At 42.0% G+C, this 13090-nt stretch overlaps 1 protein-coding gene across 13 annotated transcripts in view; it reads left to right on the top strand.

Annotated features, from left to right (window-relative positions):
• The window catches only part of MEF2A (myocyte enhancer factor 2A), a 98854-nt gene that overhangs the window by 74825 nt on the left and 10939 nt on the right, over positions 1-13090 (top strand). For 6 of the 13 annotated variants that reach the window (XM_083586741.1, XM_083586743.1, XM_083586735.1 and 3 more), the window contains 3 exons: positions 7924-8114; positions 8876-8920; positions 12390-12516. In XM_083586741.1, the coding sequence (XP_083442867.1) occupies positions 7924-8114; positions 8876-8920; positions 12390-12516 (363 nt within the window). The remainder of the gene's footprint in view (positions 1-7923; positions 8115-8875; positions 8921-12389; positions 12517-13090) is intronic. The other 7 variants (XM_083586739.1, XM_083586736.1, XM_083586738.1 and 4 more) reach the window with 2 other exon arrangements.

Here is a 13090-nt window from a genome sequence, read left to right as displayed (position 1 = left end):
CCCAGCATTAAAGAATTCTGAGACTAAGAATTTGTTTTGAGTGCACCGTCCCTGCACACAAATATCTTCTCTGGGATTTTTTAATTTCAGCATTGTGATTTAGAGTGGAGATGGGGTCATTTTGTTGCTGCTGTTCCGAAGGTTGTGTCTGCTTTGCTCCTCCCCAGTCATCTCACTGCTGCGCTGCACTGACCTAAGCCATTATTTGGCTTAGCATATTTTCTGAACCTGGGCTTGCCATTTAGCTCTCTTCAAACTGACCATGGTCTGTAACCAAGGGTTGTTCCTGGTTTGCTGTTTGTGGCTTGTTCTGAGAGAACTAAGCCACAAGGCTGGGTTCAGATGACTCACCGAGTCAAGAAATGGCTTATCTCAGCATGGAACAGCCCCAGACATTATGCAATGATAATATAACTCAGTGTGAAGTGTGAACCTGGCCTGTATTGTCTTAAGTATAAACAACCTCAGGGGCAGAGTACAGTGGTACTCTGGTTATGAACTTAATTCGTTCCGGAGGTCTGTTCTTAACCTGAGGTACCATTTTAGTTTATGAGGCCTCCTGCTACCACGCAATTTCTGTTCTCATCCTGAGGTAAAGTTCTTAACCTGAGGTACTACTTCTGGGTTAGCGGAGTCTGTAACCTGAACTGTTTGTAACCCAAGGTACCACTGTATAATAAATAATAAAAAGCCTGAAGTATGGGGAACATCACAAATTTAAACGCTCTTTCTTTTCTGTACTCTCACAATGTGTCCAAGCTTTGATTTTCTAAACCACATACATGCTTCCAGGTTTTCTATTGTCATATGTAAAAAAAAAAATGAATTGTGGATGTTAACATCACTTTCAGATGAACACTGAAGGCAGGCAGTACTTTCCAGGCATCTGTCTTTATTGTGTAATTTGTATTGTGGTGCAGTTTGTATTGTGGAACATAGAGCACAATGATAGAATTAAAGAATGTTGGACTTAGAGGGCATACAGCTAGGAATACCATATTAAAAATGTGAAGGTGATAGAATAGTTGGCATTCTTACTGGTTTTTGGTTTTACATTACCGCACAAAACAGCATTTTCCCCTCAGATAATCATATTGGTAGTAATTATTATTCTTTGGTTTAACCTGATTAACATTTGCTTTAAGAAAGAAAAAGGGGGAAAGTCATCAAGGCTTTCATTCATGCCACACAATCCATTAGATCTGCTCTATCTATGAAAGTACTTTTAATAACTTGCAGAAATTGCTTCTTAAAAAATGTGTCTTGCAGTGGATGAATTTTTTTTTTATTCAAAACAACAGTTCCTCTTCTCAAATGCTTTCCCAGGGGTAACCAGTACGGTCTCTTTTTCTCTTTTTCACATGTTTTTAAAAGGTGCAAATTACTGTCTCTAATGTGTGCACACACATGCATTGTGCTGAGAAGAGGTAGCTGGCACACAAAGGGTTACCCTGGCTACATTTGGGAAAGCTGCCTGACTATTACATCATCTTGTAATCATTATCTGCCTCTGGCTCCTGACCTTATGCTAAAAAATCCTGCGCTTTTAACTGCCCTTTCACTTGGGTTTATAATTTGATATTCTTGGGTTACCAAGGTTTGCATTGAGTAAGGCAGTTTCTAAGATTTTGAAGAACAAATATATTTCCGGATGTTGTGGGAGAAGTAATCTTCCTGATTTAAGCATAGACAGTGTCATGCACAATAATCTCTCTCTCTCTCTAGAGAGAGAGAGAGAGAGAGAGAGAGAAAGAAAACGCTTCTTAGGTTGAGAGTATTGCTTATCTCTTGCACACAATCTTCTCCTTTCTATTTTGATGCCTTATCTAGAAAATGGCTCTGTTTTCTGGCAGGCAGAGTGCTTCACATCAGTCTGCCTGCCTGAGTGAGGCTCGGCACTGTTGAGAGAGGCTTATGTCTGACAGTGCCATTAAAGGATATGAAATGTTCTCTGAAAGACTGACAGTCCCTTGTAAGAAGGGCTGCAGGAAATGACTGTATTGGGTGTGGAAGGAAAAGCAGAACTGCCTGCTTGCTTGAAGAGAGTAATAGGAATAGTTGGTTTTTTTAAAAAAGTACCCCACACTGATGTAATTCCCATTTAAGATAAACAGAATTTTCAAGGAAGTATTCATGAGTTTATTTGCTTTGAAGAAACCCCACTGCAATTAAGGGGGATTACCTGAGGTAAATATTCTTCGTGCATGGACTTTTAGACTTGTGTTAAAAGACTTTTGAATAATATACAAGCTTCAAGCAGCTGTCTTGTATGGCTGTGAATTCAGTTTCTAATAGACCTCAGCGGAGCAAGTAGACTGTGGTGTTATAAGAAAATGCTCAAGCACAATTAACATTATCGGTAGCTTAGTGGGTAAATGTGGGCTGTAATATTAGTGATCTTGAGTGCTATGATACATTAGCCTTTATCTTGAAGGAGTTGACTGATGAGAGTAAACATGTGATGCGTTCTGCTTCTTAAAGTGCCAGGCAGGGTTTCTTAAGCAGATGTTAGAGACTTCTTCCGTATGTTGCTTTCCAAATAAGGGAGAAGTGGTCAAGTCCAACACACGTGTGCACTTGGATCCCCAAAGGGTATGGTAGGCAGCCCATTTTGCTTGGGCCCTGTGTTTAGCTGATATCCTTTCTCTGGATCCCCTGAGAGGAAGGAGGCTTTGTGGCCCTGATTCCTCCTTCACACTACCATTCAAGTACAGTGGTACCTCGGGTTACAGACGCTTCAGGTTACAGACTCCGCTAACCCAGAAATAGTACCTCGGATTAAGAACTTTGCTTCAGGATGAGAACAGAAATCATGCTCCCGCGGCGGTGCGGCGGCAGCAGGAGGCCCCATTAGCTAAAGTGGTACCTCAGGTTAAGAACAGACCTCCAGAATAAATTAAGTTCTTAACCCGAGGTAGCACTGTATGAATAAGTTTATTTGCTTTAGCTACCATTTTGTTCCATAGTGCAACTATTCTTTTTACTTTTTCATGGCAGTGTGCTGATAAATCTACGCATAACTCTGCATGGGTGTAGCCAGGATTTATGTTAGGGGGCGGGCTTCATGGGGGGGCAGAACCTCAGTTTTTTAATGGATTTACTTCATTTAGAGGGGCAGTCCCCCCCCCGGCTACGCCTATGCATCATAGTACATATAGGCCTGCAGAAACAATTTTGGTCCTGCATCCTTCCCTGTGATACCATGGTGACTCTGAACAGCAGGAGTAAGCTTATGCATGCCACACCTTGAAACATTCCTTTTGGGGAAGAGTCATTGCTGGTGGTAGCAGACGTCCTGCATGCAGAAGGTTCCGAGTTCAGGCCACAGTCTGAGCAAGTGGTGATGGGATAACTGGGCGAGTGGTCCATCCTGTTTTTGCCTAAAGCCAACTTCATTGGCTGATACTGTTCTGGTGAATGGGTGCAACCTGCTGAGTGAATTGCAGTTGGTCACTCTTTAAGGCAGGGTACCCAATGTGCCCACCAGATGATCTTCAGCTCTCTGCTAATAGGGGGCTGATGAGAATTGGAGTCCAGCATCATTCTAAGGGCATCAAGTTGGCTCCTCTTTTTAGTTTTTTCCCTTTGCTTTTCCAGGTTTCCTCCAGCAATTAATTTTCTTCAAGACTAGTAAGATGCAGATGGAGCTGGTTAGATGCTTAGTGTCAACTTCTTAGAAATCAATTGGACATGTTCTGTAAATACCGCCTATTGACTTGTTTGTGTCAACCAGCCTTCTCTGGCTCTTCATTTTGGGCTTGGGTCCCACAAGCTGTTCCTGTGTGTATGTATGTGGCCAGAGACAAATGCTTGACCAGATTCCCATCTTTTTCAGCCTGGTTACAATTACTGCATGTTCTTCCACATGCGAGAATATTTACGGTTTGTGCAAAACTGTTGCTAAGCTACAGCCATAGTGCAATTGTTCAGACATTAAAAATGTGTGCATCTGAAGGACACTTGTACATTGCATTCAGAAAAGATACAATGGGAGCCTCACAGCCTCAATTTTCAAATACACACAGTTGCAAAATTTGAAACTGGAATTATAACAAAACAACAACTTAGTACCTAAGACTAATGCCATGCTGAAACCTTCTCTTCAATTCTGGGAAATCTGCCCTCTCCACCCCCACAAAAAAGAGAGAGAAGGAGGCAGTTGATTTACTGTCCCTTTCACGGCGTAGGAAAGAATTATTACTTCAAAATTGTTCTGGAGAGCATGGCTTTGCCGCTTCCCTTAAGTTACAAGGTGGCCAAAGGGTGAGAGATGTTCTCACGTTGACTTAAAGTGCACTCCATAGCTTCTCCAGTGTTCCAGAGAGTGAGACTGCCCAAGAGGCTGCCTGCAGCATGTCTGACAGCCTGGCTGTGTTTTATATGCATAGTAACCTCAGAATTTGCAAATGTGATTTGTTGTATACCTTTGAGCCTGTCAATATAGATATAGATATATAGCTATACAGTGATACCTCAGGTTACAGACGCTTCAGGTTACAGACTCCGCTAACCCAAATATAGTACCTCGGGTTAAGAACTTTGCTTCAGGATGAGAACAGAAATCGTGCTCTGGCGGCGCGGCAGCAGCAGGAGGCCCCATTAGCTAAAGTGGTGCTTCAGGTTAAGAAAGGACCTCCAGAACGAATTAAGTTCTTAACCCGAGGTACCACTGTATAGCTATAGATATAGATTGCAATGGCGTTTAGCCACAGTGCAGGTTTGTCCTGATTCTTTCTTTGTTTATTTTTTAAAGAATTGCCTGGCTCCCATGAGCGTTGTCTATCTCACTTTCTGGAATGGCAGGGAAGCTGTAGAGGGCTCCAGAATAGCACGAAGAGGCTACAGTATTTATTAAAGAACAAATACACCCCTATCCCTCAGCTACTTCATAACTTTAACATTTGAGGTTGTTGGCCTGACGTATCTTCCTGCGGGAGGGGGCAATTACTTTTCACTCTTCCCCCAACAAATACCTGACAACCAGAATGAGCCAGATTATTAGAAGGATTTTATGACACTTCGTTCCAGGCTAAAAGGGGATTAAAAAGGACAGGCTTGCTAAGATTTAACAGAAAAATAATGGGAGGAAGACTTGGAGAAAAGAGATGGAGGACAGACAAACCAGGATGGAATGGCCTGACAACATTCAGCTTCAAGCACCGCAGGCATATCTACGTATTTAGGTGGCATTCTGTCCTCTTCCCACAGGTGATGTTTTAGATAGGTGCACATTCACACAGAAGTGTGAAATATTATTCTGTCCTATGGTTTTCAAACACTTTCCCAGGATTCCTCAGATGCTTACTGGGATTTCTTAATAAGACCACTTAATAACAAATAAGCTTCCCGGAAAGACAGCTTGGCCCCCACTGCTGAGTTTATTCTAGGGCCCCCTCTTGGATCATGCATGGTGACACTGAGGACCAGCAATACTGGTTGTTATGAACCTTAGAATGTGCTTTGGACTCTGGGTGTTCCTTGGCAGATGAATTTGATTTGAAAGGTAGGAAATAGAATGGTGGTTTTCTTACTACCATACTTCCTTAACGTATTCTTAGCTCAGGAGGCTTAAGGACATGGAGTGAAGAGCCCATTGTATGTTGGTTTTTGCATGCCTCTAAATTGAATATGAAATTTATTACTTGCTGTAATAAAATAGGTCACAGGGGTATGCTCTGATCCAATTAATACTATAACCTACTTAGTTGCAACATTTCGTAGTCTATTAACAAAAAATTCCACACATGGTTCTGGTTGGGGTAAGAAATGCTGCTGGTGTGATATTTTTGAGAGAATGTTGAGTAATAGCACCTTAGGATAAATGTAGTTGTTGGAATATAATAGGTTTTTTAATGTCTATTGTTCTATAAGCACCAATAATTCTTCGCAGCAACTACTATATTCCAGGCTCTCCTGTGCAATTTCTATTTATTTCAGAAAGTTTTTCAGAATTCTTTTCCATTCTAAACAAAATGAGAGGCCTTTTGGGGGGTGTTTTGTGTGTGTTTGTGAGACCCACATTGTATCCCATTGCAACTTGACAGGTTGCTATTGGGAGATGGACAACTGGAACCACAACAAAATGTTGCAATGTGGAATGTTTCTTTTCAGTATGTCAGCCATAGTGCAAAAAAAGTTGCTTATGGATTTTGTGGTCCTATGTGCAAATAAGGTTGAACTAGCCAAAACATGAGTGTTTTCTGTGAACATGCTGGCTGTGGTCCTGCTCGCAGTTATGTGAAATAATTACTTATCATTAAGATAAATGGGATTAACTGTGTGCTGGTTTTCTAGAGGGGTAGTTGTGTTAGTCTGTTGCAGCAAAGAGTCTTGATGCAACTTAAAGCCTGACAAATGTACTGCAGCATAAGCTTATGCCAAAATAAATGCATTACAGTGGAACCTTGGGTTGTGGATGTAATCCGTGATGGAGGCATGTCTACAACCTGCAGCATTCACATCCTGAAGCGCTGCATCTGTGCTGGTGCAATTTGGCGCTTCTGCACGATTTAGCACTTCTGCGCATGCGCGAGCAGCGAAACCCGGAAGTAACCCGTTCCGGTACTTCCGGGTTTCCCGCAGTCCGCAACCCAAAAACACGTAACCTGAAGTGTCCGTAACATGAGGCATGACTGTATTGTTTATAAGGTGCCACAAGGCCTTCTGTATATTGGATTGGATCCACAGTGAGTTTTTTTAATTTAAAAACAAACAATTTTAAAAAAAATCTGTCAACCCACTTCTCAGGTCTTTTAACTGCTTTCCCCATCCCCAAAGAAGTTCATCAGATGTCATGTAAGCCAAGACCTGGTGTTCCTACTGTCAGCAGGATCTAATGCCTCCTTTGGTGGCATGAGAGTGCGAAGAACCCTGTGTCAGACGAGAGTGCCAAAGCTACTGCAAACGCTATGTTCAAGAACAGATGGCATTAGAACATCTCTGTGACTATTGCACCTTCTCATCAGTCAAGCTGCTATATCATACCTTAAAGTGGTGCCATCTCCACACATTTACTTTCATTTCCCTCAGGGAAAGGTGTACATTCCCCACCCGATTTTCTAGCCTGTAGAATTCAGCATTTCTCAACCCACGTCACCCAACTCTCCTGCAGATCAGTGCTCATCAAACTTTCTTGCTTCAGGGGATCCTTTCCTCAGTGACTTGTTTGTTGCAGGACTCCTGCACGTTGTGAGTGATTCTGGGATGTGCATCCTGCATGGCCAGGCTTGCTAGGCCTCTCTGTTGCACCTGAAAGCTTAATCCAGAATAGTGGTAGCCAGTGTGCTCCCCTCCAGATGGATGGAAGTTGGGGTCAAACAAAATCCAGAAGGCTGCTCTTTGCCCTAGAGCACAGGTTCCTAAACTGTGGTCCGCAAACTTCGTTCATGGGGCTGTGGTGTGTCAAATAGTCATACAGATTTTAAATTTCATTTTTATTGCTTTTTATTTCTTAACATTACAATTGAATAAAATTAAAAAGTCCTACAGCATCTAGCACAGCATGTTACATTTGCTACAACGATAAAAAAATTATTGAGTGGTCTGCCAAGAGCCTCAGCAATTTTCAAGTTGTCTGTGGAGAAGAAAGTTTGGGATCCCCTTCTTTAGAGTGTATTAGCATTCTCCCAAAGCTGTCACTTTAGAGGGCAAATCAGGAAGCTGTATTTCGGGGAAGTTTCTCCACCAGTTTTGATCATTTATTGAGGTGCTCCTGACCATTTCCCAAGGATCTCCAGATTGCCCTCTAACACTACTGCGCTTCCACAGGCTCATGCAAAAGCAACCCCAGAGTTGTCCGCGACTGGACCTAATGGTCAGGGGTACCTTTACCTTTACCTTGATGCCCATATGTTCACTTACATAATGTATGATCATTTATCATTGTCTTAAGGTGGACTTCTTTTGCCTTTTCTCTTACTACAGGAAATGGTTTTGTGAATTCACGAGCTTCACCTGGCCTGCTTAGCAGCACCGGGGGTGGGAATGGCCTAAGCAAAGGGATGCCTACGAAATCTCCCCCTCCCCCTGGCGGGGGCAACCTTGGAATGAACAGTCGCAAGCCAGACCTCCGGGTTGTCATCCCTCCCTCTAGCAAAGGCATGATGCCTCCATTGGTAAGTTTAGCTTTTTGACTTATTCGTAGCTTGGAGAAAGACAAAAGAGACCTTGATCAGGAAGCTAAGAATAAACATTGGCTTGAGAATGTGGTTTGGTGAGAAACAAACTTGCAAGCACTGGTTCAGATGTTACACAAAGCCAGGCGCTCCATGGTTTGTTTTCCTGCTCAACTAAGGGAGGAGCAAAATGGTCACAGTGAATGGCTTAATGTTGCATTCGAACACAGACACTGTCAACAGAGCATGACCATCTATAAGGGCAAACAGATGGTACTGTAAACATGATTCATATTCCTGCACTGGAGGGCATGTACATGTGAACTTAGCAAACAGTGGGCTTTTTTGGAAGCAGTTTCCAAGGGCACAAGGGCTTGCCCAAGCAAAGTACATTGAGGCTTCTCTAAAGTAACTGTGAATTGGTCGAATTTGGGTGTGAACGCTTTGCTTTTGACCATTTTAAATGTTCTTTTCCCATCAACTGTGTGTTGACAATAGGAGTCAGTAGACAGGCTGGAAGTTTACTATAATAATAATAAGAAGAGTTCTACTGGGTTAGAGCTTTCCCCCACAACTAGATGCTTCTGGGAAGCTGGCATAGTATCATGTAATGCTTCTTTGCCTACTGAATCACATCGTAACTTTGGAATATTAGTGAGGCTAAAAATAGCTAGCTCATCAAGCACCAACATAACTCTTTCATTCTTGAATACTGTCCTATTCTCAGTAACCTTATTATTCCTCTTATTTGCTGAGTACAGTCGGAGGAGGATGAATTGGAGTTGGTGAGTCTGGGTTCCTATTTGGTATGAGACATCAAGATCCGGAGAGCTTTCATGTTAACTGTCTGTTGTAGCTTAGACCAACATTCCCTTTGCTGCAGAGAGAAGCCGGTTGTGATTGGTTTAAGTTTCTACTTTTACCAACAGAATATGGAAAACTAATAAATATTTGCCAAAAACGTTAATATTTTTACCAGTGGTGTTGCAAAGGGGAACGTTGGAACAGAGCCTCTAACAGCAACTGTCCACTGTGCACATTGAGGAGCCTTGAAATTTTCTTCTAAGGCACCTTATATTCCATGTCAAACTCTGCAGTGATTTACTTCACTCATGAAGTTCTGCAAATTGTAATACAGTTCCTGTGTTGCTGCTGCTGCTGCTTTGCTTCTTGGAGATTACATCATTCCTGGTGAGGTCACCATTTTAGAGATCAAGTTAATTTCATGCTCTACAAGAGAAGCAAACCACAAGGGGGTTCCCTGTTTACCAAAAGAAACATACAATTGCAAGCTATTTTCCAATCTAGTGGGGAGGGGAAATGTTTTAGCCTTTTAAAAAGGTTTTTCACAAAGTATTTTTTATGATTTGGTCTCTGGCACACATAAAGCTCTTTCTTTGTTGACCAGAACCTGGCTGTCTTTGCTCTTCTAGTGCAATCATTTTGGAAAGAACTGATTTATTACAAACCTGTGTGGAATTATTGTAGTGCTTTTTATCAATTATTTTAACCCCAGACATGTTGCTGATATGGGGCTCTTGTTGCATGAAAGCATGGGATTGCTGTGTTTGTCTTGGCAAATGCATCGTGTTGGGTACTACGTGTGTGTTTTCAAACCAAAATATAAAGTTCTGTACAAGGTGTAATGGAGCTTATCAACAAACAACCTTTTGCTTCTCTGCATCCATATGCTAAGTGCTAGTGATTATCAAAAGCCCTGTAATTTGTTGCACCTGTGCTCAACTTCCAGAGGGAAAAAAGTCTTTTCCCTAGGAAAATGCTAAAGTAACAAGGGGCACTTAGCAGAATTCTGCTAACGAAGTCACTATCGTGTGCTATTTTAAGTCATGTTTGTATTGCTTGTCTTGTGGGTCTTGCAGCAAAGTTCTGCTAGTTTCACAGCAAAGTTCTTTAGGACCTCAGTGCATAATCTGCTGTGTAGTTCTTCTTCTTCATAAGAAGCAGGGCAGATAACTGTTCAGTTACAAAAAAGAAAAAAAACCCAACCTTTTGGTTTAGCGTGTTACGTTAAGGGCTTTCCATAATTGACTCATTCTCCAAAATACAGCAAAATTGTAGCTTTTCAGACCACGTTCTTCACAGGGTGGTATTTATGCAATGTGAATAGTCTGATATCCTATCTTGTGGTTAGTTCAAGCTTCACCATTACTTTGGAACTGGATGGCTGTCAGTGACAGAGGGGTTGAGTCTAAGTCCCAGATTTGTCTGTTCATTGGAATAGACCCGTGGAATCTGTGCGAATGAAGTTACCATTTCACATTACAAACACCCAACTGGCAAATGCCATCCACATAAAATAATAGTTGGAAGGGACCTGGAAGGCCATCAGGTCAATATCCTGCTGCAGATATTTATCCATAAGGCACAAGGCAAATAACTATTTTGGCACCTTCCATATTCACATTCTGTGAAGTGGTTTTATAAACTGGGAGCTAAAGATGTGCAGAGTTGGTCAACATAAGGTTAGCCAGTGATTCACACTCATGGCCCAGTGGTTCCTATGAACAACTTGCGGAGGGTGTAGCTGCGTTAGTCTGTTGCAACAAGTCTTGTGTGTGCACTGTAAAGACACAACAAATTTATGATGGCATAAGCTTTTGAGGATTAGAGTCCACTTCAACAGGCTGCTTGTTTCTCCTGCCTCTCAAGTATGAGATCCACAGCTTAGATGCTTTCCCCTGAACTGTTATGATGAAGCATTACATAAATACGGAAGATGTTCCTTGAATTAATTTGAAGCATTTCTAGTATGATGATGAGCTTCAAGCTAAAGCCTCCCATTTCAAATAATGAATACATAAAATGCAGGCAAGGCATCTACCGCTTTGCTTACAAGGTTCAAACTCAGTCTGCAGTCCTGGTCATCTAGCTGAAGGCTGCTTTTACATTTGAGCACATACACATGAGACTTGGTGTGTATCTACACCGCACCCCCAAACCACTCAAAGGAGATGCATGCTTATTTTAATTCCGTTTAAGCATCCAGTGTTGCCTTTATTATGCTCTGTGTTTGTTTGTTACATCCATACATTCTCCTTCCATCAGAATTGCACTGTTTGCGTTGGGTGTGTGTGTGTGACTGTGCTAAATCTTGCAACCTGTCAAAAGTGCAACGCTGAAGTAGCTCTCAATTTCAATAGACAAGGGCAAAGAGTGGTTTCAAGTATGCAAGCTATAGGAGAGGGTTGCCCTCTGGTGGTGTGAGTTGCTTCCTGCAGGGAAGTATGCAGCTAGTTAGAGAAAAAACCTCCTCCAAGCAACTAGGTCATACGTTTGTCATACAAGTTGAAGGTAGCTCAGGCTATATTGCTGCTCTAGGCAAATATTTCAGTGTGCTTTCTTCATACCATGCCTTTTTCTAGACAGGGAATAGGGGTTGTAAGGTCTTCGCAAGGGTTTTCCTGACCGGACCTCTCCACCCTCCCTGTGCTGCATAAATGAGTAGAGCAGGTGGAAAGGGCTGCAATTGGGGAGATAATAGGGGGAGATAATACAGTACTGTCCCAGATTGTAGTGGCAGAGGCTGCTACATATTTCTCTCTTCCTCTTTACCCCACACACCAGCTCACCGTAGGTTTTGCAGAGTAGCCTGGCCTCTCTTGAAATCTAGCACCTCGGGCAGCTTCCTGACCTGCTTATTGGGTTTAGCTTGTCACAAAGCTAGATTTTTCAGTCTTGAAATTCACTTGCTTAGACAGCTCCATTTTTCTCAGCAATTCCCGCCCCCCCCAAAAAAAAAACCCACTCCGTTGCATCTTGACCGAAGAAACCAAACAAATTCAAACCCTCTCAGGTTCTGACATGTGGACCTGAACTAGTTTTGCATCATCTGTAGAAACTCTTCTTTGACAAGGCATATTACTAGCGTGGAGGGTGACTTTGGAGAGTTGCATTTATTTTGTGGTGTGTGCACAATCTCCTTTTGGTGCAGTTGGGTTGATAATACTGCACACAATGCATGGTATATTACTTCATATAGTACTACTTATGACCTTGCCTCTTATGCTCCATTTTACAGAATGCTCATATGGAGTTGAGTGTGACTGGTCCTAAGTTAGTTGTTGCATCCCAACACTCTCCCCTCTGAATGACAGTGGCTCAGAAATAGGTTTACATTTTCCTCTCTCTGATGTTTGTCTTGGCTTTCAAGAAATATTACACAAAAGGAAGATGTTGCCTCAACCTGTGATTAAATTTCATTGTGTATTTGACTTAACTGGGTTCTATGTTTTTGTTAAAAAAAATTTTTTACAGAACACACAGCGGTTAAGCAGCTCTCAGTCTACGCAGCCTCTTGCAACACCAGTTGTGTCTGTGACAACTCCAAGCTTGCCCCCACAAGGATTGGTGTACTCTGCAATGCCTACAGCTTACAACACTGGTAAGCTACTCACTTGTTTGCTCTCCCTTCTCCCCTGGGTTTTGTTTTTTTGGTGGGGAGAAGCCACTGAGAACAACACAAGATTTAAAACTCCAATAAATAAAAACTTCATGGTCTTTTAAATGTCTTAAATTTGAAAAGCTAAGAGTTTAAATGCCAGTGAAATTAAAAGTTATTTGCCTGGCACCCAAATTATAGCAAAGTAGTAGGCACCATGGAAGGTTCCCTGTGGGGGGTGTTCTATAGTTGAGAATGTGACCTGCCTCACTTGCAGTCCAAAGTGGTACACACCAGAATTCTGCCACTTCATTCTGCGTAATATGTTGGTCAGCTGTTGGAATCTCTGAGGCAGCTATATCTTGCCAGTGTTCTTTTTTTTCCTTTTAAACATTTTTCTGAAGTATGCTAGATAGTTATTTTAATTTAAATCATGATAGTTTGACTTAGTCCCTGAACTTATCAATATCTAATGTGCAGACATTTCTGTAGCCAGCTGTCATAGCTGCTTCGTGAAAGCTTGAAGTTAAAAACAAAATAAGTCTTAAAATAAGTAAAAAGCAAGCAGTGAGGAGAC

The sequence above is a fragment of the Podarcis filfolensis genome, assembly GCF_964270895.1.
Source record: "Podarcis filfolensis genome assembly, chromosome: 14".
Taxonomy (NCBI): Eukaryota; Metazoa; Chordata; class Lepidosauria; order Squamata; family Lacertidae; genus Podarcis; species Podarcis filfolensis.
The sequence above is the reverse complement of the archived record's forward strand: the minus strand, read 5'-3'. Positions and strand labels throughout refer to the sequence as shown.